Source organism: Phalangium opilio, unplaced genomic scaffold (genome assembly GCF_054372755.1).
Source record: "Phalangium opilio isolate 3A_F unplaced genomic scaffold, DU_Popi_V2 ptg000009l_1, whole genome shotgun sequence".
Lineage (NCBI taxonomy): Eukaryota > Metazoa > Arthropoda > Arachnida > Opiliones > Phalangiidae > Phalangium > Phalangium opilio.
The window spans coordinates 524,965-550,864 of NW_028324146.1; the positions used below are offsets into that span (position 1 = coordinate 524,965).

The 25,900-nt window shown below is 39.4% G+C and overlaps 1 protein-coding gene across 1 annotated transcript; it reads left to right on the plus strand.

Annotated features, from left to right (window-relative positions):
* The first annotated feature begins 8,187 nt into the window (after positions 1–8,187).
* Positions 8,188–25,703, plus strand: MetRS (methionyl-tRNA synthetase 1). The gene is made up of 19 exons (XM_089844932.1): positions 8,188–8,421; positions 8,501–8,579; positions 9,803–9,872; positions 10,032–10,239; positions 10,858–11,099; positions 13,237–13,337; positions 16,296–16,412; positions 16,512–16,715; positions 18,207–18,296; positions 18,368–18,554; positions 19,266–19,436; positions 19,572–19,785; positions 20,652–20,865; positions 22,484–22,615; positions 22,715–22,819; positions 23,723–23,906; positions 24,607–24,693; positions 24,766–24,891; positions 25,460–25,703. The coding sequence occupies exons 1-19, from the start codon at positions 8,319–8,321 to the stop codon at positions 25,616–25,618; spliced, it is 2,793 nt and encodes a 930-aa protein (XP_089701058.1). The 5' UTR covers positions 8,188–8,318; the 3' UTR covers positions 25,619–25,703.
* Positions 25,704–25,900: the final 197 nt, after the last annotated feature.

Genomic DNA, 25,900 nt, shown 5'->3' on the forward strand with positions numbered 1-25,900 from the left:
GAACTTTGTAGGCTCATAACTCTCGTTCTATTAGAGATACGGGGATCTCCTTTGGATATGTTATAGTACTCTTTGCTCCCCACACAAGGATACTTTAAACTTGAGGCCACCTCAATATCGTCGTCAACTTATTTTTTGTCTCACTTATTGTTAGGAGGTTACTTTTGAAAATAAACTTTGCAGGCTCGTAACTCTTTTTCTACTAGAGATACGGGGATGTCCTTTGAGTATATTATAGCCCAATTTGTCCCCCATCTAACCACACCAAAAATTTGGGCTACGACAAACTGGGGCCGAGTACTTAAGCAAAACGTAAACAATAAAACCCCTCCATAGGAATTGCATTAGACTATACTTTGCAGGCTCGTATCTCTGTTTCTACTAGAGATACGGGGATGTCCTTTGGATAAGCTATAGTGCAATTTGTCCCCCATTTAACCATACTAAAAACTTTGGGCTACGACAAACTGGGGCCGAGTACTCAAGCAAAACGTAAAGAAACAAACCCCTCCATAGGAAAAGCATTTGACCCAATTTTGGAGGCTCGTAACTCTGGTTCTAGTAGAGATACGGGGATGTCCTTTGAGCGAGTTATAGTGCAATTTGCCCCCCATCTAACCATACTAAAAACTTTGGGCTACGACAAACAGGGGCCGAGTACTTAAGCAAAACGTAAAGAAACAAACCCCTCCATAGGAAATGCATTAAACTAAATTTTGGAGGCTCGGAACTCTGGTTCTACTAGAGATACGGGGATGTAAAATAATGTGACCTTGACACAAATGTTCGGATAATTATAAAGGTCTTTACATATCCCAAGCGAAAAAAAAACTTCGCGGTTTCGAACCTGTTGCCTTCCGGGTGTGAAGCGGATGTGTTAACCACTACACTACAGTATTTAAGCCAGTCGACAGACTGGCTGATATATACGGGTCGTTCGAGTTTCCTGCCTTTCTACGGGCAAATTTTGTAACGGGAGAGTAGATAATTTTGAGGCCAGAAATGGCAGGCCTATGGCTTCAAGCGAATAAACGCCAATTGGTTTTTAACCGTTGTGCTGCAAACAGGACCCCTCCGCGTAAGTTTTTTGAGGTGCAGAAATGACAACGCTTAGGCTTCACGCGAATAATCGACAATTTGTTTTTAGCCACATCGTAGTATACGATAGGCTCTTAGTTTGACCCGAGCCGTCCGTAGTAGTAGTAGTACTGGCCGGGGTTGTCGCTTCGTTATCGTCAGATTTTAGCTTAAAAGGAACTTTATATTACCACAACCCACCCATAGGGGTTGCTGGGCTCGGTTAGAGATTTAATTTTAATTAAAATTTTTTCAGGTCAGACCCGGGAATCGAACCCGTGTCGCTGGTGCAATAGGCAGACATTCTACCAACTGAACCATAGAGACTTGATAGAAACTTCGAGTTTTTTTATTATTTATTCTTATCTCTAAAATGTCGGGGTGATGTGGGGCTGGGTACAGTCGCGATCAAAAGTTTCCGGCCGTTTTTATTCGGTCGCCATTTTTTTTTCTATAATAGCTAGAGCGACGAGTAAGACGTTTTTGGAGAGGCTGAACCCTTGAAAACCCGATGCCATCAAAATTAATAGAAAATCTTGAAAAGAGCACGAGCAACACATGAATGTGTAAATTATCGCAAAATGACGTCACGAAATATTTCTTCGAATTTGTTGTGGTTGGTCTCATTTTATGCATAACGTTACCCAGAAACCGAATCTGTTTTCAAAATTAAAATCGGATTAGAACTTCAAAGGTTATTAAGGAAATAGTGACGCAAAAAAACACTTTTTCATTAGTTAAAATTAAATTAGAGTCAACCCTACTATGCTTAAGCTAAAGCTGGGAAAAACAAGTTGGGGCACACCGTATTAAAATCTAGCTTCACCCTAGAACGTAAACTTATACAATTGTAATGGAATTGTTCACTAGTTGTCTAAATCGCGGATATTTGTTTAGACATGTGAAGGTGGAAGGGTAGACTATCGGGAGACGTCTGGAAACTTGAATTTCGTTTTGGTGGCGCTTATTCACGTTTTCGACATTAAAGTCTCAAAGAGTCATGTTGGTAGGTGATTCGCAAATTTGAGAATCATCCACGCTTTGGATGACTGAAGGAGAATTGAGTGCTTACCGATTCATGATCGACAGTGTTTCATAATGGCTGGTTGCTGGTCGGGGTTTCTAGACAGCCGGACAGAATCTGAATGATTTTGTTTGGGTGACTACTGTTCAATAACAGTGATAGAACTGGACAGGACGAATGTTTATAGAATGGTGTAATTGACGAAGGACGTTTAATGTCGGGGTTGGGCAGGGAATGTGGAGTTGTGGCTGATATTGATCCTCAGCATGACAAAATATGCCCACAGCAACGTTGAAACCTCAATGCCAGCTTTTTGGCCAGGGAAAAACTACAAGGTAGGACACGTGTGACACGTGATATTATTTAAGCAGACAGTGTCTGTTGCATTTGGACAACCGCCATAGAATGTTGTTGCGCAAAGATAGGGCAAAATTTGTATACCCGCGCGTTCAAGTTTACTTGCCATATCAACAAGAAAAGTCGAAAGCACTCACTCACTGTGTTTGTAACGCGTAAGAGAATTTAGAAATAAGAGAGAAGCAACGGTTTTAGGTTTTTACCGGCTTTACGTGTTTTTCTCTTCGCATTGAGTTCCGATTTTAATCTTTTTGCCTTAGACAATATAAGGAAGGAATAGCAGATAGACCAATTTTTAAAGGTTTACTGTTAATTTCAACCTCTCACGGCTTATACAACTCTGCTGCTGGAAAACGACTCTTATACTACTTAAGAAACTGTGTTTCACGTTTTTACCAGTGGGCAGCTGTCCGAATCGAGCAGGGCGGCTGAGCCGCTCCCAAACAAATTACCTTGAAAGATAATAGGCCTATTTCATGTTTTTATAGTTTGACCTTTCAGAAACAGTACGAATCTGTTTGAAAGAGTATAGTGTTGAATCGCCTCTAGATGGGGTAGATTTCCCTTTTCGAAGCCCGATTTTTCCTCGTTAATCTTTACTATTTGCCTACTAAATTTTCAATTGTTAGGCAACAACTAGTCTGTTGTCAAAGCTACTTGAATCTAAGACCATTAACAACCCTCGGGACTCGCAACGCAAGCTTTCTACCTTTCGTGGTTTTCTGTTACGCGCGATCCTAGCGACCCTTGCGGTATATTGAGGAAACTTTTAGGGGGTACCGAATTTCCGGTTTACAGGTTCCTATCTTTGCTATTTAAAAATGGCGGATCACGACGAAGAAGATGAGAATGAAAATGTTAACGTGTACATACTTTTTTAACTACCATATTGCAGATATCAAGCTAATTTAGCGATATATTATTTTGCTATTTTATCATAATTGTACATTAAACCGTTGCGGCCTCGGCCTCCGAATTTAGAAGAAAACGATCTTATTTATTTTTTTAAGCGATATACAAAACCGGAAGTTCTATACACCCTATACGTTTCTATCCGTTGCCGCTCGGTGGCACCCTTGTCGCGAAAACAGCCGTAACTCCTAGAGGTGGAAACTTCAATACGAGGATCTTATTGCGTTGCCAGTCCCGGGGGTTGTTAATGGTCTTAGCTTGAATTAAGGATATAGAATAATTTCAAAAGAAGGTTCGCATGCGGTTGCAGAGTTGTAGGATTGAATTTCCGCTGGTGTAGTATTCCGCTTTCAAAACGGATCCCTTCTTTCAAGTCAGTGGCGGCTCCTTTTGACCCGCCTTTCTATGTTTATCAGTAGGGTGTTTTCGTGGTTCAATGATTAGAAGAAACGGTGATAATAACGTTTCCCGAATTGAACTCAATTCGGTTTTGGCAGAATTTAATGTGGCCGCTATATATTTATATTGCAAATGTGTAAAATCAGTTTGGTGGAATCTGTTTTAATTAATTCCGGTTCTGTGGGCATGCTTTATTTATAAATAGACCGAAAAAATAACACAGTTGGAAAATAATGATAATGTTTATTCAATTTTATTTTGTTTTCTACTACGGTGCCCCAACTTGTTTTTCCCAGCTTTAGCTTAAGCATAGTAGGGTTGACTCTAATTTAGTTTTAATTAATGAAAAAGTGTTTTTTTGCGTCACTATTTCCTTAATAACCTTTGAAGTTCAAATCCGATTTTAATTTTGAAAACAGATTCGGTTTCTGGGTAACGTTATGCATAAAATGAGACCAACCACAACAAATTCGAAGAAATATTTCGTGACGTCATTTTGCGATAATTTACACATTCATGTGTTGCTCGTGCTCTTTTCAAGATTTTCTATTAATTTCGATGGCATCGGGTTTTCAAGGGTTCAGCCTCTCCAAAAACGTCTTACTCGTCGCTCTAGCTATTATAGAAAAAAAATGGCGACCGAATGAAAACGGCCGGAAACTTTTGATCGCGACTGTACCTCTTAATCTGTGGGGTCGGAAACTTTTGAATTTTTATCTGTGGGGTCGGAAACTTTTGAATTTTTATCTGTGGGGTCGGAAACTTTTGAATTTTTATCTGTGTTAGGCTTAAAACTAGGCATATAAAAGACATCCCGTATTTATTATAATTTACTTTATTCAGTCAATATCTGATCTGTCGTCAAATAACAGTCGTCGTCCTCGCGTGTTCCACTCTCCCCACGAGTGTCGTCCCCAACTCCTTATTTATACAGTCTCTTATCTCGGCTTATCTTTTTACATGTTTGTTTGTCTATTACTGACCTATTATTACTTTACCTATTCTATGTCTATTTACAACCCTACAATCTGTGGGGTCGGATACTTATGAATTTGTATGTTGGGGTTTTTATATTTATTTTCTTTTTATGTATGTGCTAATTAAATAGATAACGATTTTCCCCGTTTCCTACCGCGCTCCTCATGTGTTTCGTTCTCGTTCGGTAGCTATCGTCATCTATGTTATGTTTGACTGGAACGTTTTGGCGGTTAATTCAAATGTGGGTTTAGATAGAGCCATAGAGATACATAGAGTCACTGTTGAATTCCCGCAATTGAGGCCGATTGTTGCTGACGTCACAGCATTTATGTATTTTACGTCATATGGGGAAAAAAAGGCCATGCGACACTCTGCGGCGGCGGCGGTAACTAAAATATATTTTTTTAATTTAATGCTGGAATATGATTGGTTAACTTATTTAAGTCATGCGCACCAGCGTCACGAACGAAAAATTAAAACACAGTTTAATTATACGGTAGGGGCCTAGGGCATTATTATTTACTTTTTCAAGTAAATTAAATTATTAATGTTCAAGATAAAAGAAAATAAATGGTAAGCAACTTTAATAGATTTTCTCCTTAAAGAGAGAGAGAGAAATATATAATTTATTATAAAGCAAAATCAACTCTTTTCAAGTTAGGGCTACTGCCCTTGTCAAAGGCTTAACTACTTTGTAAATTGGTAAGGTAGGTTTTTCCTTAGAGTTTCTCTATTAATTTCGTTGTAAATGTTTTTAGTGGTTTTTGTGTTGACGAAAAGTAAAATAAATCGTATCAATTCGTTTTATCAAAGCGTTGAGATGATACCATCATGCTGGGAGCCTAGTTACATCATCAACCGATGACAACATCGATAAATCAGTATCAATGAGCTACTCCAATACACCGATACCCTCAGAATTCCCATTTCAAATAGTATTAACAAAGCTGGTCTTTTTAAATATTCTTAAAAGTATTTACTTCTTGGCAACAACAATTTCGTGGTTAAAGAAAGACAATAATCTGGGATTTATAAGACGTTATTGGGAGATATTGGGTCGTGATTGTGATGTAGTGCGTCTTTGTGTTAAATTTTTAAACTCTTTATTCAATCGTTATGTACACTTTTCAACTGGATTCATTAAATCTTTTAATAATAAAAAAAACGAAGTAATTGTGTCATCATTAACTAATTGTCCTCTAGCGTGAATCTCACTATCGTTAGCCTTGATAAACTGGTCTTAATTTTCCAGATTGTGACATTCTTCAGAGTTTGTTCTTTTTACCAGTAGTGTTGTGTTTTCTTATTGATTTATTTACCGAAATTCTACATTTTAATAAACCTATTATAGGAATGAGTTAAGAGTATTTAGGCCTACCAAAGTTGTTTTAAGAGTATTAGTTGATTATTCTCGATGAGCACTACTCTATCAGAATATTCTTTGTGATTAAATGACTGAGTCCAAAGATTCTTGTCCGAAGCAGCGTGACAGCTAGTCATTTAACATATATTATCAGAGTATTTTTATCAAAATAAGTGTTTTAATCTAGTGTTTATACAACTACTTGGTAATTGTCTGGATTGCTAAAAATTGTCAGAATATACTAGTAGAGATGATAAAGGTACTCAATATTAGTTTCTATCTAAACATTTGTGTCAAGTTTTATATTGTTTCTTTAACATTTGGCCAATGAAAATTCATCATTTAATTTATTTTATCATACTAATTTTACATACGTATATCAGCTTTTGTGCGTGTCTGTTTCATTGTAAGCCGTTAACTTAACTCTCGTATTATTCACTTTTCCTATTCGGTCTACTCAAGTCTCAAGTAGCCTTTCTGTGCCAATGCAAAACAAGTAAATTACCACAAAGAGGCTTGCCTCTCTGGTTTATGGTAGGCCTCACATAGTTATTGTTCCAAGTAAAAATTACACAAATCCAATATGAATACCACTTACCAGGTACTAAGTTCAACAGCTTCATGGTAGCGAGTCATTTACAGTATAGTCTTTTCTTTAAAAGTAGTAATAAGAGTAAAATATCGATACCTGGGATATGAAATTAGCCCTCAGGCTTCTAAGTACGAGTCGAAATAAATAAATTATATAATTATTTTATGTATATCACCATACATTAAGAAACCTCATGCTCGGAAAGTTTAATTATTTATGAATCTACTTCACCTGTCTGGTATATGCCAAATTCCGGCTTTTATTTAATTGAAATTTACATAAATAAATAGCAAATGCATTTATATCTTAATAAAACCTAACTTTCTTAACATAATTTGTCTATTTTTATGCCATCTCTTTTAAAAATACAGAAAATTCAACATAAATTTACCGCCTTTTTGGAATTATTTTGATTTTTAGTTTCTCCGTCCGCCGCTAGGTGGCCAACGTCTTGTTTTTCCCCATAGCATATAAAATGGGTAAATAGCGTAAACCCGGCATCCAAAAAGCGCGTGTTTCTCTTCCGATAAGTGTGTCTAGGTTATTAATAGTATTCTAATGTCTATGGGTCCTCCTCGCATATCCATTTCCATGAACTGTAAGCAGACGATACAACGCAAAGTTTGAAAAAAACCGTTCAGTAGCAGAGCCGGAAATAAGAAAAAATTGTTATAGGACATGTGTCCATTGACCCCCTGTTTGACTGGAAAATTTATAGGACATTGTCCACTGGAGTGTGCAAAAATGGTGTCGCTTCTCCATAGTCAAGGTATCAAAACTTCGGAAAATTTATAGGTCAAAATGTCCAGTGACCCCCTTAGTTTTTAAAAAAATTATGGGACATTTTAAAATTTTATTGGACAATGTCCAGTGTCCTGTGCTTATTTCCGGCCCTGTTCAGTAGCCTAATACGTCACATGACATCACGTTGATCAACGGAGCTCAACGCGTTTGGTCTCCGTTGAGCATTACTGAACGCACCCGGAAGGGGAAAGTGACAGAACGCCGTTATCCGGACCGGACCGGACCGGTTAGCACTAGTAGACTAGCTGCGATCATAGATATGTGGCTGCGATGTGCATTGTTTTTATGAGTCGTTAGTCTTTCATTGTAAGAGGCTTTAGTGTTTGTAATACAACAAATTTAAGCACTTCAAACCTAGAAAATTCTACTCGTATTAAAATGGAACATGTTTCCATTAAAGGTTCCAAGTTTAATTATTTTTTTAACATATATAAACTAACTTTTGAGTGAGATATAGAAATCAATTCATACGAAAAAAATAAACAGTATATAAAACCTAAAACCATTTCAGTGCAGCTCTGACAGTAGTATGTAGAAATATTAAGTGGTCATTGACCAGTTTTTTAATTAAAACCCTTGGGCTCTACTGGTCAAATGACCAGTTTAAAAATTTTCCTTATTTCTCACCCTGGTTTGTAGCGTCCACCTTGCCCTTGTCAGACTAGCACCCTTTGTCTGCTATATGGTCTGCTACAGTTCCCGTTACTCGTGGCATGTGCCGGTGAAATTATTAATTCACGACTTTAAGTATCGAAAATTGCCGATTACTACTATTGAAACTGTAAAATAATTAGCAATTTAAACTCAGCAAAATGATTATATATTCGGAAGCCCATAATTTCTTGGCCATTAAAATATCCCTGGCTTTAGAAGCCCAAAATATAAGTGGGACGTTTGAAGAGCCGAGGCCTAAGGGTAAGTCTATTGTAAATTTCTCTTGAAGTTTCATCATCAAGTTAATTCTATTAATTTAATTTTTGATGTAAAATCACAGATAAAGGTGTTCCCAATAAATACCCGTATATTGAAGTTTTACCAGGGCACTTATTATTTTCTCCCAACAATATTTGCAAGTGAGTCATAATGGCATATTGTTTAAAATTTCTTGTGAAATTTATTACTATTCAGTGTTCAAACCTGGAAAACAGGGAAAAATCAAGGAAATAAAACAAAAACCCCAGGAAAAACTCGGGGAAATTTAGATTTTTTAGTAAAATTCAGGGAAATTTGCTTCAAGCAGGGGTTGAGTAATTAAGCAAAATGTTCATAAACATACCCTCCATAGGATTAACATTACACTATACTTTGGAGGCTAATAACTCTGGTTCTATTAGAGATACGGGGATGTCCTTTTAGTATGTTATAGTCCAATTTGCCCCCCATCCAACCATACTAAACACTTAGGGCTACGACAAACAGTGGCCGAGTAATTAAGCAAAATGTTCATAAACATACTCCCCTCCATAGGATTTACATTACACTGTACTTTCGAGGCTCATAACTCTGGTTCTACTAGAGATACAAGGATGTCCTTTCAGTATGTTTTAGTCCTATTTACCCCCCATCCAACCATACTAAACACTTAGGGCTACGACAAATAGTGGCCGAGTAATTGAGGAAAATGTTCGTAAACATTCCCTCCATAGGATTAACATTACACTATACTTTGGAGGCTCATAACTCTGGTTCTACTAGAGATACAAGGATGTCCTTTCAGTATGTTTTAGTCCTATTTACCCCCCATCCAACCATACTAAACACTTAGGGCTACGACAAATAGTGGCCGAGTAATTAAGCAAAATGTTCGTAAACATTCCCTCCATAGGATTAACATTACACTATACTTTGGAGGCTCATAACTCTGGTTCTACTAGAGATACGGGGATATCTTTTGAGTATGTTTTAGTCCTATTTACCCCCCATCCAACCATACTAAACACTTAGGGCTACGACAAATAGTGGCCGAGTAATTAAGCAAAATGTTCGTAAACATACTCCCCTCCATAGGATTAACATTACACCCAACTTTGGAGGCAAATAACTCTGGTTATATTGGAGATACGGGGATGTCCTGTGATTGTGTAATAGTCATATTTTCCCCCTCCCTCCTTCGTTAACGATTTGCTCCATAGGATACTCCATATACGGGAAAAACCTGGGAAACTCAGGGAAATAAATGGGAAAAAACCTGGAAAACTCGGGGAAATTTGTTTTTCAAAGGTTTTATGAACCCTGACTGTTTTATATTTTGGGATTACTGAATAATAGCCTCTGATGCTCAGAAAATAATTTTCAGATTAGTGATAGCTGCTGAACGTAATTTAGTTCAGGATGAATTCTTAGAATGGGAAAACTCGCACCTTTTGGTAACCAATAATTTGCTTTTACGGGAGTATGACCCTAAAATAACCATGGTCGGCTGCTCTGGAATCCATGTCCCGCGTTTAGTTTAGCGTCATCCTTCCCAAAACGCGTTCGCTATTTAATTTTAAGTGTCATTATTCTTAAATATTTCAATTTCTCAGCCGTACGTTTTGAACGTAGTTCAGTGTTCGTTAGGAGCGGGGAAAATTAGCGATAGTGTCAAGATTGGACTTCATCAGTGTTTGAAACGTTTGGAGTCCATAGCCAGTGGCCCCAAAGCACTCCTCAACAAGAGCCAACTTTCCCTATTAGACGTGGTCCTTTGGTCCACTCTGTACATTTTGGCCAGTGACCCCAAACTCAAAAAAGGTAGGCCCGCTCTATTATTCACGGTTTTTCGAGGGGATAGATCGAAGAAATTGCCTGACGTCAGGGCTTTTTCACTGATCACAATAGGTCCTAAGCTCAGGGATCATACAAACCTGGAAAACTTGGAAAAATCAGGGAAATAAATAGTTGACAAAAACCTCAGGGAAATTTTGAATTTTTAGTAAAATTCAGGGAACTTTGCGTCAAACAGGGGCCGAGTAATTGAGCAAAATGTTCGTGAACATTCCCTCCATAGGATTAACATTACACCCAACTTTGGAGGCTCATAACTCTGGTTATATTAGAGATACGGGGATGTCCTTTGATTATGTAATAGTCCTATTTGCCCTCCTCGTTAAAATTTACTCCATTTACGGGAAAACCTGGAAAATTCAGGGAAATATATGGGGAAAAACCTGGAAATCTAAGGGAAATTTGTTTTCCAAAAGTTGTATGATCCCTGTAAGCTTTCTTTAAACGAAAGAACCATCATTTGTCAATTTCACAGAACGTTACTGACATGAATCTCATTTAAATATAAAAAAAACGAAAACTGAATTTCGATGATTGCATTGCAATTAACGTTAAATTACTTCATTTCTAATTAATTTTCGTTAGAATATTTTGAAAAATACCCGAATTTAACATCGTGGTACGAAGCTGTTCATAACTTGGATTGCACCCAAAAATCCCTTTCTAAAATTCTGCGAGGAAAAGACAGAAATTGCTTGAAGGAAACGTTGCTCGGCGTTAATTTGCCAGTACCAACCAGTCGCGGTGGCAAGCAGCCTAACAGAGCTGCCAGTCTTTCACCCGTCAAAACAGCGCCATCTCTTGAACAAAACGCCAACGAGGATGAGGTCAGTAGCAATAATTTATATCTATATAAATCAAAGTCTGACTGATAATCAACGCCCAGCCCCAACCGCTTGCCCTAGAAGGCTGAAAATTTGGAGGAACGTTACTCATAAGTAGTAGGCGCGTACTAAGGAAGATTTCCCCCCAATCCGCCGCAACTGAGTCCGCGCGTTTCAACCGATTTCGCAAATATTTAGTACACTGGTTTTCTTTAACCTATAGACGGGCTGAATGGTCTTTCGGGTTCGATTTGTGGCCATCTTTTTAAATGGCGGCCAAAAACTTAGAAACCTTTCTTTATGGAATAATGTCCGCGTGAAAATTAATAGAAAATGCATCCCTAGGGGCTGACGGGCAACGCCGAGTGCCTTCGCTCCTAGGGTGCTTCAAAAATAAAATCTACCCAGTCTTTATATCATTTTGATGGAAGTTCTAATTACACGCGAGCGACGCCACCAGCTACAGCTAGTGATGTCATAATTCCCAATGCCCCCAAAACGTTACTTCTATTTGAAAATTTCATCCAAATGTGTCGTAACGGCCGAAAGATGGCGCCTATTATAGTGTTGTGCTCTTGAACTTTGCCCTTTGACCTTGCTCCCCTCGATTGAATAAAAGACGAGAGCAGAGGAAGGAAGGGCAGTCTCTATGGTTCAGTGGTAGAATTTCTGTCTACTGCGCCAGCGACCCGGGTTCGATACCCGGGTCTGACTTGAAAATTTTTTAATTAATATTAAATCTCTAACCGAGCCCAGTAAGCCCTATGGGTGGGTTGTGGTAATATAAAGTTCCTTTTAAGCTAAAATCTGACGATAACGAAGCGACAACTACGGCCACCACTACTACGACAGCTCGGGTCAAACTAAGAGCCTGTCGTATACTACGATATGGCTAAATAGTTACATGAAAGTTTATAAGTGATATGTTCCTTCCATAAGTACAGGGTTCATACAAGCCTGGAAAAGCGGGAAAACCTGGAAAAATCAGGGAAATTAATAGTTGACAAAAACCTCAGGGAAACTCTGAAATTTCGAATTTTTAGTAAAATTCAGGGAAATCAGGGAAATTTGCGTCAAACAGGGGCCAAGTAATTGAGGAAAATGTTCGTGAATATTCCCTCCATATGATTAACATTACACTATACTTTGGGGGCTCATAACTCTGGTTGTACTAGAGATACGGGGATGTCCTTTGAGTATGTTATAGTCCTATTCCCCCCCCCCCATCCAACCATAATAAAAACTTGGGGTTTCGTCACACAGAGGCCGAGTAATTGAGAAAAATGTTCGTGAATATTCCCTCCATAGGATTAACATTACACTATACTTTGGAGGCTCATAACTCTGGTGATATTGGAGATACGGGGATGTCCTTTGATTATGTAATAGTCCTATTTGTCCTCTTTCCAACAGTACTAAAAACTTATGTCTTCGACAAACAAGGGCAAAGTAATTAAGCAACATGTTCGTGAATATTCCCTCCATAGGATTAACATTACACTATACTTTGGAGGATCATAACTCTGGTTGTACTAGAGATACGGGGATGTTTTTTGATTATGTAATAGTTGTTGGAAATCTCAGGGAAATTTGTTTTCCAAAAGTTGTATGAACCCTGAAGTATGGCCAACCTATACTTCGTAATGTTAGTGACTTACAAGTGTGAGCTAGTTCGAGGGAGAACGACGGAAGCGAGAGTTGAAGGCCTACACTCTGTGGTTAATTAATTTTGCAGGACCAAGTTCCATCTAGGTCCTATTTAGTCTGCAATATTAAGCCTTTGACAGCAGCGCCTCACCAGGCGTATGTTGCTTTAACCCTGAATTCATGACCTACTTCAATCACTTCATGACAAGCTCCAGTTTGTAACCAGTAACAAACTTATGGCCAACATATCTTATGAACTTATGCTAGTCACGTGGTTCCCCGACAAGTTTGCTTTCCTCCTGAACTCCTGGTTAAATGCACGTATAAATCCCGCCCATAAACTGGAGTTAGGAAGGAAAGTAAACTTTTAGGGGAACCACGTGACCCGCGATGTAGAATTTAGCCTTTTGTAAAGCAATGCCATGGGAAGTGGGTAATATGGCTCTATATGTCACTCGAGCTTTAAGGCATTTATTATTTTTTGGCGTTACAGTCCGAAACGGTGTTTACTGCCGAAGAAATTCAAGTGGCGGTTCAATCGTGGTTATCTGATTCTAAACCGGAAGGGAGGAGGAAAGCAGTCACTGTTCCTGTGTCAGTAACTATCTCTTCTTTCATTTTTCATAGATAATTATTTTGAGATGCACTCTGGTTCATTGAGTTGAGAAAATTACCACTAGAGTGGCCTTTCATCCGCTAGGACTAGGATAGAGGACCCAATTAACTATATCGCGCGCTTGTGGCGCCATCCCGGGGCAACCAAGGGAACTAAAAGAATAGGCGGGAAATTTGACTGTTTTCAAGAATACATGTATTTATACATTTCTTATCTAGGCTTCGAGATGGCGACACCATCGAGTGATAAACTTGGAAGCTGTCCGTCCGTCCCGATGTTTTCAAAAGTGTCCCACGTACCTCAATAGAGCTATCTCAGTTGTGACGTGAGTGCATAGGTAGAACGTCACGCGACTAGCTTTGCCAGTGGGCGCTTATGTTCTATGGGAAAATAGCATGGGTGACGTCACACTAAGGTTTCTGAGATAGCTCTATAGGCAGGTTAACGCAAAGGCCACTCTAGTGGTAATTTTCTCAACTCAATGCTCTGGTTATCTAATTTTAGATACTGAAGCGCGCTTGTAATAAGTATCTATGGCCACAGTTGCGTCAATAGGCCAAAAATTACGTCCAAGTGCTATTATTAAGGGTTCGTACGGAACCTGGATAAGTCAGGGATAAGGAAAATAGGGGGATAAGTCAGGGATTTAAAATATTTTCCTAAAATGTCAGGGATACGTCTGGGATTTCGTTTGGTATATCAAACCATGATTGCTTCGAGCAATGCTAAATGTGAGCCAGGTGTATGTGATGAAGTGGGCTTTAGTAAACACGTACTTAAAATGGTGGTCAGGGATATTGCCAAAAATTGGTCAGGGATTGTAATTGCGCGCTCTCGTTGATACCCGAAATCACACGACTACGTAGTTAAATTCATAAAATATATTTATTATGACATTAATCCGGTTAATTTATATGTACAATCCTTTAGTAAATTATTAGTATACATTACAATCCGTTAAATAACGTTTAACAAGTAAATAAAGTTATTAACTGATCTTGATGCCGGTAACCCTCCAACTGCCCTGGTTCCCGGGCTACCTTTGAATTATATCCCCTCGGGCCTCCGGGGATCAGCCAATCCGAGGGCGAGCAGACGACAGGTCCAAGGTTCAGCTTTCTGGGCCGGCTAGCGGGGAACTCTGGAATCAGTATAACTTGCTCCCTCTAGTGGTGAACCCTGGTAACGGGCTCCCCGTTACAGGATAACCTGGAAAAGGCAGGGATTTTCAATGTAAAATTTTCGTCCGAACCCTGTATTTGTGAAAAGAGACGGAAACTCGTCATATTTCCGCTTAGTGGCAATAGATGGCGCTATTATTGTCGCCAACTCAGTTCTTAACCTGGTTCTATAAACGACATGGACCGATTGTTTAAAATAGCGCCACCTTATGCTCGCCCTGGTTCAGACCCCGCCCCCGCCCAGGTGTTGCCTTGACTCACCCCAGCTCTTGGCAACCCTCAGTCTGGGGATCGCGGGTTTATTTTTGGACCGTATGGCCATGGATAAAGAACGCGCATTGCGTGAGGTTGAAATTTGTTTTCACTCTACAGGATAGGCAATTCCCTATCTCGGACGACAGCTTATTCTCTATATACTCTGTTACAACATCGGTTGTCAGCACGCGCAAAACTAGGTCTCTATGTACGTACTGACAAGTTACGAAAAACTTCAGGATAATCAGGATTTAGAATATCCTCGAGTTTAAGTTAGCTCGAGTGCATGCACGGACCTCTAGGCCTTAGTTTCAAATAGGTGTGAAATTGCCTACAGCCTACTACACTTATTTGAAACTAAGGCCTAGAGGTCCGTGCACTCGAGCTAAAAAAACTCGCGGATATTTTGAATCCTGAAGATCCTCAAGTTTTATGTCTCTTGACAGCACGCCGAGGGGTCCGTCATTCGAAAAAAAAACGTACGGGATTTTTAAATCCCTCGGATTTTTATGGATTTTTTTTAATTTAAATGGATTTGTCAATTTTTTATAAAAATCCAAAATCCATTAGGATTTTCAAAAAAAACCGTTGTGTTTTTGAATGTTTTCATGGAATTTCGTATTTTTTCTCAGGATTTTGTATTTTTTTCGGGATTTTGCATTTTTTTTCGGGATTTTGCATTTTTTTTCGGGATTTTGCATTTTTTTCGGGATTTGGCATTTTTTTTTCGGGATTTTGTATTTTTTCGGGATTTTGTATTTTTTCGGGATTTCGTAATTTGTTTTGGGATTTCGTATTTTTTTTAGGATTTTGTATTTTTAACCGTAATTTTTATCGTCTTCCTGGATTTGTGAATTTGAAAAATTTTGGATTTTTTGTGGATTTTCACAAAATTTTGGATTTTATTGTGGATTTTCACAAAATTTTGGATTTTATTGTGGATTTTCACAAAATTTTGGATTTTTTTGTGGATTTTCACAAAATTTGGGATTTTTTTGTGCATTTTCACAAAATTTGGGATTTTTTTGTGCATTTTCACAAAATTTGGGATTTTTTTGTGCATTTTCACAAAATTTGGGATTTTTTTGTGCATTTTCACAAAATTTGGGATTTTTTTGTGCATTTTCACAAAATTTGGGAAAATACAAAATCCTTTTTGTATTTTCACTGGAATTTCGGATTTGTTTTTGGATTTTTCCCCGAGCGTACGCCATTTTTTGGCAATGACCGACCCCTCGGCACGCACAAGGCTAGGTTGCATAGAGACCTAGTTTTGCGCGTGCTGACAACCGATGTTGTGACAGTGTATATACAGATATTTTCCAACAATCTCCGGTTATACTTTAAAAGGGTCCAAACACATTGGTCAATTTTTAAAAAAAGGGATTTTTGGAGTTGCGCGTTAGAGTATATCAATGGTTAACAGATAATCGTCGTGATCAGAAAATAATTTCAAATTTTCTTGGCCACCCTTTGAAGTATTTAACTTGTCCTTTTCAGTCTTCCGGTGAAAGGAGAGCGGAACATCTTGGTCACTTCCGCTCTTCCCTACGTTAATAACGTCCCCCATCTTGGAAATATCATCGGAGCCGTTCTCAGCGCTGACGTATTTGCCAGGTGCGTTAAAAGTCTCTTTATGCGCCGAATTCAAATTTGGGTCCAATTAGGCCTTGGTTTTGTACGATGCAATTGATTATGGCTGGCGCGCTTTTTCAGGTATTGTCGTTTGAGGCAGTACAACACGATTTATATTTGCGGGACGGACGAATACGGGACGGCGACGGAGACCAAGGCCCTGGAGGAGAAGACGACCCCCGAAGAGATCTGCACCAAATACAACAAGTTGCATAAGGACATCTACGATTGGTTCAGTATCAGCTTTGACCATTTCGGAAGGACCAGCACGCAACATCAAACAAAGTACGTCTGGTTTCATTCGATATTTATTTACGTTGCCAAACAAACGCAATGGCAATATATCTTTATCAATGCAATTTAATTACTCTCACTCTCTCGCGAACATAATCGCGATTTATTTACTCATTCGCGATTAATCTACACTAGCTAACATGCTCAATCGCGATTAATCTCCACTAGCTAACATGCTCATTCGCGATTAATCTACGCTAGCTAACATGCTCAATCGCGATTAATCTACTCTAGCTAACATGCTCAATCGCGATTAATCAACACTAGCTAACATGCTCATTCGCGATTAATCTACGCTAGCTAACATGCTCAATCGCGATTTAAGGTGCGTTTTCAAAGGCGCGTGTTGAGGGTAAAAATCGAGCGGGTGCGAGAAAAAACTAAAAATTCTCGCACCCGCTCCGCGAGCAACCGTTTTCATTAAAGCGATATTTTTTGCGGGTGCGAGTAAAAACCGCGAGCGGGGAAAAAAATCGCTACCCGCTCCGATCAGATTCAATTAGATATTCTCGCTAAGCGTTTTTCTTTCTCGCTTAATGTTTGTGATGTCATATTTTTCGTAGCCAATGGGAGCGTCGAAAACTTTGGCGCGTGTTTTAAGTGCAGCGCGAGACTTAAAAAGTCTACGTTTTAAGCCTAATTATTCCGAGTTTTAAAAGTGAATATAAAAATGGGTAAACAATTCTTAATAAACGAAAATATATGACTAATTCGAGCTGAGAATAAAAGAGTTTTAGATGAAAAGAAAGAAAAATTGGTAATTTAGTTGGAAAAAGAGACATTAGGCCTATATGGAGCTTATCGCCACACAGATTTAAAGAGAATAAATGGATGGATGTAGCGACGAAAATGGATGAATAGTACGTTTTTTTGTGATATAGGTAGGTGTTTTTCTTCAGCTTAAATGTTTATTATTTAGAAAATGAATGTAAAACATTTACTGAAAAATTAGGCTTAACGATCTCTCTATGCACGTTTATCGCGCACATGAAAACGGTTGACAAAAAAGTATCGCTAGCGCAAGCGATAGCGAGAAAAAAGAAAATTTCTTGGCGAGAAAAAAAAATCGCGCGGTCCGCTTCTCGCTAAAAAATACCCTCAACACGCGCCTTTGAAAACGCACCTTAATCTACGCTAGATAACATGCTCAATCGCGATTAATCTACACTAGCTAACATGCTCAATCGCGATTAATCTACACTAGCTAACATGCTCAATCGCGATTAATCTACACTAGCTAACATGCTCAATCGCGATTAATCTACACAAGCTAACATGCTCAATCGCGATTAATCTACACTAGCTAACATGCTCAATCGCGATTAATCTACACAAGCTAACATGCTCAATCGCGATTAATCTACTCTAGATAACATGCTCAATCGCGATTAATCTACACTAGCTAACATGCTCAATCGCGATTAATCTACTCTCGCGAACATGCTCGATATCAAATTTATTAAAAACCAATATTTTTCGCAGCATTTCTCAGGACATGTTCTGGAAACTGTACAAAGCCGGTTACATTTTAACGGACACGACGGAACAACTTTTCTGCACTCATTGCAGTCGGTAAGATCTCGTTGATCCAAAAACGTAGGCCTAAGATTTGATCAAAGTAGATCAATTTGGTTGGTGATTAGGTTTTTAGCGGATCGTTTCGTGGAGGGAATTTGTCCGTTCTGCGCCTACGATGACGCTCGCGGTGATCAGTGCGATAAGTGCCAGAAATTGGTCAATCCCATCGAGTTGATCAAACCCAGGTGCAAAGTCTGCCGGCACGAACCCCAACTCAAATCCTCTCAGCATTTATTCCTCGATTTACCCAAGGTAACTTGACACTCGGAGTCCATTCCTATAATTCCTATATTTTCGAATATATGCATCCATAATTTTACGTAATATCCTATGAAATCCTATATTCGCTTATAATTTCATGAGATATCCTTTGAAATTCTGGGTTTTTCTTTTGAGTGAAAGCCTGGAAAACCTGGAAAAATCTGGGAAATAAATAGTTGACAAAAACCTCAGGGAAATTTAGAATTTTTAGTTAAATTCAGGGAAATCAGGGAAATTTGCGTCAAACAGGGGCCGAGTAATTAAGCAATATGTTCGTAAACATTCCCTCCATAGGATTAACATTACACTATACTTTGGAGGCTCATAACTCTGGTTCTACTAGAGATACGGGGATGTCCTTTTGAGTATGTTATAGCCCTATTTGCCCCCCATCAAACCATACTAAAAACGTGGGGATCGAGTAAAAAGGGGCCGAGTATTTAAGCAAAATGTTCGTGAACATATCCCCCTCCATAGGATTAACATTACACTATATTTGGAGGCTCATAACTCTGGTTCTACTAGGGATACGGGGATGTCCTTCGAGTATGTTATTGTCCTATTTGCCCCCTCCCCTCCTTCGTTAACATTTGCTCCATAGGATACTCCATATACGGGAAAAACCTGGGAAACTCGGGGAAATTTGTTTTCCAAAAGTTGTATGAACCCTGGTTAATTTTGTATGCGTATTTTTTGTTTCAGTTAGAGCCGATTTTAAAGTCGTGGTTAGATGGCGCCACGGCCGCGGGTGATTGGTCGACAACGGCCAAAGTGATATGTTACGCCTGGTTGAAGGAAGGCTTGAAGCCGAGAGCCATCACTAGAGACCTGAAATGGGGGACCCCGGTTCCCTTAGAAGGATTCACTGAAAAGGTCAGCGTCATATAATTCCATAGCCTTTTTCGAAGTGTTAGGCCTAAATAGTTTATCGACGCCATTAGATTGGCGTCGTCGTAACTGCGCTTATAGCGTTTAAATTGCAGGATAGGACGTACTTTTCCGTTTCAGGTGTTTTACGTGTGGTTTGACGCTCCTATCGGTTACTTATCAATGACGGCCGCCTACACGTCGGACTGGGAGAAATGGTGGAAAAGTCCCGACGATGTAAAGTTGTACCAGTTCATGGCCAAAGACAACGTTCCCTTCCACGGAATCATCTTCCCTTCTTCCTGTTTGGGTAGCAAAGACAATTACACCATCGTCAATCATTTAGCCGCAGTCGGTGAGAACACAATTGTCTTATGTTGTTAACACGTTACTCCTATTGCGTTTCTACAATCAAAAGTATATAGATATAAAGTCAAAAAGTATCCTACACTAGATTAAGAATTCCCTAGCTGTCTTTGGTTAACTGTAGATGACGTGTAAACTGAAATACATGGTTTACACGCATGGAGAATTCCTACCACTAACACAATGAGACGAGGGGTCCGTCATTGCCAAAAAATCGCGTACGCTCGGGGAAAAATCCAAAAACAAATCCAAAATTCCAGTGAAAATACAAAAAGAAAATCCCCGAAAAAATACAAAATCCCCGAAAAAATACAAAATCCCCGAAAAAATACAAAATCCCCGAAAAAATACAAAATCCCCGAAAAAATACAAAATCCCCGAAAAAATACAAAATCCCCGAAAAAATACAAAATCCCCGAAAAAATACAAAATCCCCGAAAAAATACAAAATCCCCGAAAAAATACAAAATCCCCGAAAAAATACAAAATCCCCGAAAAAATACAAAATCCCCGAAAAAATACAAAATCCCCGAAAAAATACAAAATCCCCGAAAAAATACAAAATCCCCGAAAAAATACAAAATCCCCGAAAAAAAATACAAAATCCCGAGAAAAAATACGAAATTCCATGAAAAAATTCAAAAACACAACGGTTTTTTTGAAAATCCTACTGGATTTTGGATTTTTATAAAAAATTGACAAATCCATATAAATAAAAAAAATACGAAAAAATCCATAAAAATCCGAGGGATTTAAAAATCCCGTACGTTTTTTTTTCGAATGACGGACCCCTCGATCTCTATTTTACCCCGCCTTTTGAACAATAAGTGTGAAAGTCATTCCTTTCCGCTTCAGAGTACTTGAACTACGAGGACACAAAGTTCTCCAAGAGTCGAGGTATCGGCGTCTTTGGTAACGACGCCCAAGACACGGGAATCCCGGCGGACATTTTCCGTTTTTACCTTCTTTACATTCGACCAGAGTCGCAAGACACTGTCTTTAGTTGGAACGATCTTATGACCAAAAATAACACCGAGCTTCTAAACAACCTGGGAAACTACGCTAACAGGTGAATAATTACCATTCTACATAATACGCCTCAGATTTACTTTGGGGGAAATGTATTGGCAAGTCTTGCAAAAAGTTTAGCTGTAGGCTTGTATTAATTACGCTATATTATCTCGTATTCGCTCAAATATTGCCGCGTATTCGCTCAAATGTTTTACCGTGTAATACAAAACGGTCACGCGTATTGCTCAAATATTCCCATAAGGGTCATTATTTCCATTTTCGACAAACGTCGCTGCTCGCTAGTGGCGGATTTCAATGAAACTTTTTTTTGTGGGTAGATATACCTAAAAAATGAAGTTACCCAAAGTTATTCGCTTCAAATCATATAAATTTGAAAGTTACGCTATTTTGAAATTTATCGGATTTTGTCTAAAATTTGTCTAAATTTTCTTTCGATATCGTTACCGGTAATAGTTTTAAAAGTACAAAAATTGGTATCCCTCGTCAAAATGAAGTCCTGAGTCGCCTCAAAAATTTGATCTAGGAACCAATTTGGGGGGTGTCACTCAACATTTTATTGACAAAAAGGACCACCTTGAAATTCCATGAAAAAATAGGTGTATCATCGTTGTACACATGCAAATGAACCCCTAAAATATGGTGTTTGAGCAATCATTCTTTAGGGGTTCATTTGAATGTCGAATATGGGGGTGGCGATAGTAGTTATGGCTATACAGATAGTCATCCAAGATGGTGACCAAGATGATGAATTATGACGTCATCACACATCCAGGATAGCAATCTCTGATACCGTATGACGTCATGGTACCTCCATGATAGCAATACGTGACGTCATGGTACCTCCATGATAGCAATATTTGACGTCATATGACGTCATGGTACCTCCATGATAGCAATACGTGACGTCATGGTACCTCCATGATAGCAATACGTGACGTCATGGTACCTCCATGATAGCAATACGTGACGTCATGGTACCTCCAAGAGCAATACGTGACGTCATGATACCGCCAAGAGCAATATGTGACGTCATGATACCTTCAAGATAGCAATACGTGACGTCATGGTACCTTCAAGATAGCAATACGTGACGTCATGGTACCTCCATGATAGCAATACGTGACGTCATGGTACCTCCATGATAGCAATACGTGACGTCATGGTACCGCCAAGAACAATACGTGACGTCATGATACCTTCAAGATAGCAATATGTGACGTCATGGTACCTTCAAGATAGCAATATGTGACGTCATGGTACCTCTATGATAGCAATACGTGACGTCATGGTACCTCCATGATAGCAATACGTGACGTCATGGTACCTCCATGATAGCAATACGTGACGTCATGGTACCTCCAATACAGCAATATGTGACGTGATATGACGTCATGGTACCTCAAATGTCGAATAGAGGTCAACACTAACTCAAACCAAAAATCTACCCGTAAAATTTAAAATTCACCCCAAAACTCCTGTTGAAGTGTGCACGTGACCTTGCTTCTGCCTTCAACCGTACTATCTCAAAGGGTGTTCCCCCTTTGACTGTACTAGGCCTAGTCCGGTGTAGTGTACTCGTCAATTTGGATGCTGGAGAGCTCATTTGGCCGCGTAATTAAAATTGTATTTACGTCCCTTTGGCCCCTCCCACTCAGGGCTCTGACGTTTATTTACAACAATTTCGGTGGCAAGATGCCAGCGATTTCATTGAACGAGGAAGACCAATTACTGTTGGCCAAAATAGACAAGGAACTCAAGAAGTACATCGATCTAATGGAAAAAACCAAGTGAGTAACTCGCGGCGGGCGCCATCTACGATTGAACGCTGACTGACTCACTGAATTAAGATTAGTTAATTAATTAATTAATTGAGGGAATTAATTTAGACTTCGAGACGGCATTCGACATATTCTGAATATTAGTCGTTTTGGGAATCAACATATTCAAGGGAATAAGCCTTGGGAGCTCATCAAAGGCGATGCTCAACAGAGGTAAGTAAATTCCTTGGTTTGTGGTGTGGGAAACTTTAATCTCTGCATGGCGCAATAAGGCCTATTTCCAAAAGTATATAGATATAAGAACAGAAAGTACACACTTGATTAAGAATTCCCTAGCTGCCTTCCATATTGTTCCAAAAGTGTATAGATTTAAAGTCAAAAAGTACACACTTGACTAACAATTCCTTTGCTGTATTTGGTTCCAAAAGTGTATAGATTTAAAGTCAAAAAGTGCACACTTGACTAACAATTCCTTTGCTGCATTTGGTTCCAAAAGTGTATAGATGTAAACAAAAAGTATCCTACACTTGATTAAGAATTCCCTAGCTGCCTTTGGTTAACTGTAGACGATGTGTAAAGTGAAATAAGCAAAGTACGTCCCTCCTCCCGCTCCAATTATTAACCAACCGTCTACACGAATTAACTAACCAATCAGGTAAATGAAACAATTGACGGAAATAACCTTATAGAAAGTAGTACGTGATGGTGGCGATCCAAACTTGTTCATTTTTGGGTGTTAGAGCTAGCATCCTCTACTACTATATTTAGCCTATTCACGGGACGGCTTGTTCCCCCTTGTACCACCCACGGTCGGGAAGGTAAATAATCACACGCGGCAGAGGGGGAAGGGGGTCGACACTATTCTGGGGGGCGGGGATAAAGAAGTTAGGGCTTCTCGTATTACACGGCGCCAATTAACGAACGAAGTGTAGGATACTTTTTGTTTTTATATCTATTTACTTTTGGTGTCTCTAGGTGAGAAATCAATCAGGGGTCGCAAATCGTTACCAAATTTGACCAAAACGCACTGGGGAAATTAAATCCGTTAAGTGGGGGCGGGGCCTATGTTAAGCCTTTGTATTATTGGCTTTTAATTGTTTGGTGTTTTAATGTCAGAGCGCGAGCGGGATCCGTCATGGGTTTAAGCGCCAACGTCTCGTGTCTTCTGTCTCTGATGATGGATCCGTACATGCCGAGTATCGCTCAAGAACTGCGCTCGCAATTGAACTTCCCCGTTGAGAGGAAAGTTCTGACCACTTATTTCTCGCAGTATCTTAAGGAAGGACACCCCCTCAATAAGGTACGTTTCTGTCATTTTACTAAACGGAATGGCCGCACGCCGTACATGGAATAGTCCGGGGATCTTGAAAATGGGAAGATACGGGAGACACAGATTTTCAACAAGGTCAGGGAACCTTTTTAAAAGTGACTTGAAAGTCAGAAGAATTTTAAATTGTCAGGGAATTTTAATATGGGGGTTAAATATACAGGGAATTTTAATATGGGGGTTAAATATTCAGGGAATTTTAATATGGGGGTTAAATGTTCAGGGAATTTTGAAATGCGTGGAAATTGTCTGGGAATTTTGAAATGTGTGCAATTGTCTGGGAATTTTGAAATGTGTGCAATTGTCTGGGAATTTTGAAATGCGTGGAAATTGTCTGGGAATTTTGAAATGTGTGCAATTGTCTGGGAATTTTGAAATGCGTGGAAATTGTCTGGGAATTTTGAAATGTGTGGAAATTGTCTGGGAATTTTGAAATGTGTGGAAATTGTCTGGGAATTTTGAAATGCGTGGAAATTGTCTGGGAATTTTGAAATGTGTGGAAATTGTCTGGGAATTTTGAAAGTGTGGAAATTGTCAGAGGAAGTGAGAAGATTTAAACCAAGTCAGGGAGCTCGTACAGTGACCACATTGCTTTAGGCTTCAAACCATATGACCTAAGGTTGTCTTTCAGAATTGCGTTTCTTTGTTTACTAAGAAACAATTTATTCCGTAGCCCGTTCCATTGTTCAAGAAGATCGAACTGGCCGAAGTTGAGTTACTCAAGAAGAAATACGCTGGAAAACAAGATTCTCCCGAAAGGGTAAGAACATTAACGTTTAGAGATCGCGAATAACTCGGGCCTTGTCTAAAAGATCGTCGCTAATCATTTCAGCAAGCTCAGACGGAAAAGAAAGGCGAGAAAGCCGCGGCCAGTCCTGTCCTTAACAGTCCGGAAAAAGTCGAGATTAATATTGACCCTGTGGAACTACAGAAGATCACCGAACAAGTAACGCAACAGGTAAACTATTCCAAATTTCCAATCCACTTAATTAATATCCAACCGCCACCGGAAGTTAAGCTTATCTCGGTCTTTTCGTGGACGACGAATTCGTCTGTCGTCTGCTACAATTGCCAAAAATATGTACTGTAGCAGACGACAGACGAATTTCTTCCCGTTAGGCTTATCTCGGGAAGAGTCGGGATTCGTGGAGGAGAGTAACGGTACAGGGAGAAATTCGTCTGGCGTCTGCTACAAAGGCCAAAAATATGTACTGTAGCAGACGACAGACGAATTTCTTCCCGTTAGGCTTATCTCGGGAAGAGTCGGGATTCGTGGGTGAGAGTAACGGTAAGAAATTCGTCTGTCGTCTGCTACAGTACATATTTTTGGCCGTTGTAGCAGACGACAGGGGTACTTTTGATGAACTTTGACCCCAATTAAAAACGGATCTCGTTTAAAGCGTCGCCTGAAAGGCACTTTTTGCGTTTTCTCCGTTTGGTGGGATTTGTTAAGGACTATCGATCTAAAACGATTTAAAAATGGAGTAAGATGTGTGGCTCAGATTAACGTGTTTTTTTGGTGTTAGGGCGAGAAAGTCCGTTTACTGAAAAGTCAGAAGGCGATTAAAAGCGCCGTTGACGCCGAAGTGGCCATTCTTCTGGAACTCAAGAAGAAAATGATAGCGATGGGAGGCGTCGACCCCAACGCCAAACAACCGAGTAACAAGAAAAAGGGAAAGAAATAACCGGAGATAAATTAGAACTTCTTTTAATTTATACCTATCTAATGTTATTTATGGAAGAATGAATTAAAGATTAATCGAAAAGAAATACGCCTATAGTATTTATTCACCTACTTGTTAAGCCTATAACGGGGAGTCCAAGGCCCCACCGGACCTACTTATTAAGCCAGTGACAGAGAGCCCAAGGCCCGACCGGACCTACGAGTTAAGCCTGTGACGGGGAGTCCAAGGCCCCACTGGACCTACGAGTTAAGCCTATGACGGGGAGTCCAAGGCCCCGCCGGA